The sequence below is a fragment of the Epinephelus moara genome, chromosome 8 (assembly GCF_006386435.1).
Source record: "Epinephelus moara isolate mb chromosome 8, YSFRI_EMoa_1.0, whole genome shotgun sequence".
Classification (NCBI taxonomy): domain Eukaryota; kingdom Metazoa; phylum Chordata; class Actinopteri; order Perciformes; family Serranidae; genus Epinephelus; species Epinephelus moara.
In genome coordinates, this window is record NC_065513.1 from 44,206,831 (window position 1) to 44,212,249 (window position 5,419).

Genomic DNA, 5,419 nt, shown 5'->3' on the forward strand with positions numbered 1-5,419 from the left:
TCAGCTGGGTTTAGGTTCAGCTGAGTTTGGGTTCAGCTGGGTTTAGGGTTCACCTAGGTTTAGGTTCAGCTGGGTTTAGGTCCACCTGGGTTTGGGTTCAGCTGGGTTTAGTCTCAGCTGGGTTTAGGTTCAGCTGGGTTTAGGTCCACCTGGGTTTAGGTTCAGCTGGGTTTAGGTCCACCTGGGTTTGGGTTCAGCTGGGTTTAGTCTCAGCTGGGTTTAGGTTCAGCTGGGTTTAGGTCCATCTGGGTTTGGGTTCAGCTGGGTTTAGTTTCAGCTGGGTTTAGGTTCAGCTGGGTTTGGGTTCAGCTGGGTTTAGGGTTCACCTAGGTTTAGGTTCAGCTGGGTTTAGGGTTCAGGTGTACCTCAGTGAGGTTCCTCAGCAGCTTCAGGACCAACATGTCTCTGTTTTATAATCTCAGTGAGCAGCAGCAGAAGATTCACTCTATAATTTATCACATGTGAATCTTTGATGAGTCTCTGAAGAAAAACACACTGAGTCTGTTTCTGATGATGTCATCACTGATCTGATCTGATTGGTCTACAATAACATGAGCATGTTACCTGCTTAGCAGCCTCTTTGATCAGTGGGATCCTCCCTGAGCAGATCCACGTCGTGGAGGATCAGACTCTAATATTAGCGACACGGATTGAATCTTGACGTCTTGTTTTTTCAGCAGGATCATAAAATAAAAACCTCAAACTTTAGCAGACAGTTTCTCTGCAGTCATTAATCTGTGAGGTTATCTCACTGTGTCTGTGTCATGTGACAGTGGGCGGGGACTCACCGTTAGTCGCTGGGTTCTGCTGCTGTCTCTGGTCGCCTGGCACTGGGTGGTGTTGAAGTTCAGGGTGGAGACGGAGCTGCTGTAGGTGGTGGGGTGAAGGCTCTTAGGGCAGCTGGAGGTCAGGCTGTGGTTGGTCAGATCTCTGAGTCCAGAGGTGGAGGTAGAGGTGATGGAGGTGGTGACTCGGTTGAGCTTGGTTGTGGAGGAGGTGGTGGAGGTGATGTGGTTCAGGTCAGTATCCGGGGCAGACTCTGGAGTCCTCCGGAGATCTGCAGCGAGCAAATAACCACCATCATCATCATCAGTACCTGCTGCATCATCCCAGGACCAGGCCGTGTTCTTCCAGAACATCCTGACCGTTCTCAGACCAGACTAGGACCAGACTGGACCAGAACAGGCCAGACCAGGACAGATCAGACCAGAATGGACTTGACCAGGACTGAGCAGACCAAGACTGAGCAGACCAGGGTGAACTAGACTGAGACAGACCAGACCAAGATGGACCAGACCAGGACAGACCAGATCAGGACTGATCCCTGGTCCTGGATCACAGTTGAACCTGCAGCCGACTGAAGTTAAACCTGAAGCATATATTTTTGTCTGAAACCTCTCCAATAGCAGCATCAGATCTTAAATCTCTGCGTTCACACTTGAGTCTGAGAAGTAAAGAAGAACAGTTATGATGACAGGACTCGTTCAGATTCTAAACCAGCAACCTGCAGAACCTAGACCAGAACCAGAACACAGACAGAAGTCTTCATCCACCCTGACGCTCTGAACTCTGAAGGACTGAAAGACAAACTGAGTTTAACTGAAGGTGTTAAAGTACGACGACCGAATGATGCTCCGTCTGCTGATGTCACCACTGACAGGACCTGATGATAGTTCAGTTCAGTTCCTGGGTGGTGGTAATGAAGATGATGAAGATGAGGATGATGAAGATGATGAAGATGATGCGTCCTCCAGCTGCAGAAACAAACTGACTCTCTGTCTCTGATGTGTTCGAATGAGAGTGTGTGATCAGAGAGGTGGGGGGAGGGGCTAACACTGAGATACATGCAGTCGGGGGGGGGGGGGGGGGGGGGGGNCACCATGGTAACCATGTGGACCCCTGAGGAGAGAGTCAGTTTAATCTATATGTGTGTGTGTGTGTGTGTGTGTGTGTGTAAACATCTGATCTGTTCCAGTCTCTAAAGATCCTACGCTCTGTCCGACACTTGAACTCATCTCATTTACATGTTCCAGTCGTCATGGCGTCAGGTGGAGGGTTCATATATCAGACATGTAGAAATTAATCTCTGGATATAATAAACTTTGACATCAAATAAAACTGAACTTTAGAACAACAGCTGATAAACTGAAGGAAACATTTCAGGATGAACGTGAATGAATGAACAGAGAGAATTTAAAACTCCAACAATCACTTTAAAATACAGAAACACAACTGGGCTGTGTTGGACTCGGGGGGGGGGGGGGGGGGGGGCACATATCCAAAGATCCTGGACTGAAGAAGATTCAAAAAGAGGTAAAAAAATATATATTTAATGACTTCATATGAGGCCCAGATCTGTTCATACTGAGTATCACTGAGGAGACGTGACAGACGGGGAGCAGCTTCTTGTCACACCTCCACTGACAGAAGGAAATCAAATGTGTTGCACCTGAAATAACTTCAGTTTCAGTGTCAGTAAAGTTTCTGTCTCTGTTTGCTCCATGTGTCCGCAGGTCAACAGGATGCCCTGTCCACAGTAATTATCACCTCCATATATGGTGTCACTGGATATTCATGGGCGGAGCTGTATGCTAATTGTTGACTGGCGTTAGCGCTCTGTCAGGTTATGATTGATTGGCGATTATGAACATAAACACCTGCCTACGATCACATCTGAGTTTTCCGCAGCGTTCGTGAATCCGGTGGAGGTTTTTAGTACCAAGGTTTTTAATGTTCAGATCGACTCACAGATTTACTGCTGTTTCATGAATGTGACACGATGTGTTTAATGTCCGTCCAACATTTTCTCTGTGAGCTCTGAGTTTGGTCTCCACCACCTCCTGAAGGAAACACCTGTTCTGAATGGTCCAATCAGCTGTGAGCAGGGTCACATGATGGAGCTTTAAAAGCTTTCAGCCAATCACAATGCAGCATCATCATCAGACGGCTTTAACTCACCGCAGAGTGTTGGAACATCCTCTGGGCTCCTCATTGGTTTGTTCCTCTGTAATGTCACTCTCAGGTGTTTGCTCCGCCCAAGCTCCTCCCCGAGCAGGTAGAACCAACCAGTGACAGTCTACCGACACAGAGGGGGCGGGGCCGACAGGTGGTTGAAGATGTGAATCCATTACATGTAACCGAGGCCGGAACTTATTTATCTGAGGTATATTGATTATTAATCAGCTGATCTATAAAGTGTCACAGTAATAATAATAATAATGCTGCGTTCCAGGCAAGTTTCTGAGCCCGTAAGTCACCACTTCAAGTCACGACTCACGACTTCATAGCGTTCCAGGCTAGGGCATTAACAGAAAAGTCGATTTGTCAACGTGTCGACGTCAGTGGCACAAGTTGACACCCCCCGGGAGGAGTCGACAAGTCGTGTGTTTTTTCCCTCTCTCTCTCTCTGTGTGCTTGTGTACGGAATGCAATCGCTGCCTCTGATCACGCTGATACTTTCCTTGACGGCGTACTATAAGCGGAGCAGACTCCACAAGGAATGTCCGCAGTCATTCGGGCTTTAATAGTTGAGCGCACTTCCGCGTTGTAGTTTCCTGTAAAAATGTCCGTGAAAAATCCCCGCGATGTGAAAAATACATGCTGAGCAGTCACTGGTGCGCGTAGCGGAGTCCGCGCAGTCGTAAAATCTGAGCTTTGCGCGCACAGGGCTTGCAGACGTCCGCTTTGAGTCCGCGCGGACCTCCACAGAGTCTGTTCCGCGTCCGTTCCGCCCGAGTATGTTCGGGCCTTGACAGACACACATCACATGTGTGGAGATACTTCACTTTCCTCCGCCGTGTCAATGTGATGACGTCATCAAATGACTTGTCAACTTGACTCGACTTTATTGACAGATAAGTCAACCTAAAAAAAATCAAAGTTGTTAATGCCCTATTCCAGGCAAGTCACGCCAAACTGTCAAAGCAACATGGCGGACCGTGCAGGGTTTATGTTTGTTTATGGTCACTTCTGTCACCAAAGGTGCCGGTTCCTTCCTCATTTGAGCAAAACGGAGGAGGAGAAACGGGGCATAAGATCACAGAGACTATTATACTTTTTATTTTACATTATCTGTGAGTTTGTATTGATTTATTCTTGCACTGGAAACTAGCTGTTAGAGCGGCTGCCAATAATGCGTTAACATTAGGGTTATTTTCTCACCGTGTATCACCTGCATCAACACCGCATCCATAGCGCTGCCATTGTTGTTTAGAGGAGTAATGTAATTGGTTTAGAGGGCTATGTGATGCCAGAAAGCGTAACTGGGAGTACATCGATCTGGTACGAGTTCACGGGTGGTAAGTTATGGGTTTGACTGCCGTTCCAGCGCGCTTTCACGGGTTGCAGGTTGTAAAAACACAAATTACAGGTTGCCTGGAACGCACCATAATTACTGTTGTTACAGTCCACCTTACAGAAGGAGGAGGAGCTGCCTGCAGCCAATCAGAGTGAAGGATACTCTGCTGATTGGTTTAAACTGACCTTTGACAATGAGATGAGAGAACGGATCCCAAAGCTCATACAGCCAATCAGCTGGCGGCACCTGAGGGGGCGGGGCAACACAATCACGACCGTCAGTAACCACGTGATGTTTATTAATGCTGAGGTCACATGACACAACATCAGCTTAACACACACAGATCAATAGATTGATTGATATCTATCAGAGTTAAGTGATGACATCACTGACCTGCTGAACACTGAAACCAACAACCTGCTGAGGACGAGGTCATCGCTGACACACCTGAAGCATACACACAAACAGTTAACAACAGAGGTGTGTGTGTGTGTGTGTGTGTGTGTGTGTGTGTGTGTGTGCGTGCGTGCGTGCGTGCGTGCGTGCGTGCGTGCGTGCGTGCGTGCGTGCGTGTGTGTCTCACAGTGTAAACTGATGGTTGTATTCTGGGTTCTTGTTGTTGAGGACGGTTGGAGTCTTCATCCTGATACTGAGGTCAGAGGTCACTGACAGCTACACACACACACACACACAAATACAGTTTGTGTTATTGATGAGTGATCAGTCAGACTGAGGAACAATCAGAGGTCTGTACTGTGAGGCAGGATGTAAGATTAACCCTATGACCAATCAGATCACTGTAGACAAAATGTCCTGACATGACGACAGTCTGTGTGTTGTTACAGGTCATCATTATCATCATCATCACCATCATCATCATCACCATCATCATCACCATCATCATCATCATCACCATCATCATCACCATCATAATCATCACCATCATCATCACCATCATAATCATCACCATCATCATCACCATCACCACCATCATCATCACCACCATCATCACCATCATCATCACCACCATCATCACCATCACCATCACCACCATCATCATCACCATCACCACCATCATAATCACCATCACCATCATCATCATCATCATCACCATCATCATCA

General features: G+C 47.3%; 1 protein-coding gene across 1 annotated transcript in view; it reads right to left on the reverse strand.

Annotated features, from left to right (window-relative positions):
• LOC126394621 (regulator of G-protein signaling 3-like) overlaps nt 1-5,419 on the reverse strand; it is a 39,872-nt gene that overhangs the window by 28,066 nt on the left and 6,387 nt on the right. The window contains exons 7-11 of the mRNA XM_050051549.1: nt 4,881-4,969; nt 4,691-4,744; nt 4,483-4,543; nt 2,959-3,076; nt 789-1,057 (exon numbers count right to left, since the gene is read on the reverse strand). Coding sequence (XP_049907506.1) covers nt 789-1,057; nt 2,959-3,076; nt 4,483-4,543; nt 4,691-4,744; nt 4,881-4,969 — 591 coding nt within the window. The remainder of the gene's footprint in view (nt 1-788; nt 1,058-2,958; nt 3,077-4,482; nt 4,544-4,690; nt 4,745-4,880; nt 4,970-5,419) is intronic.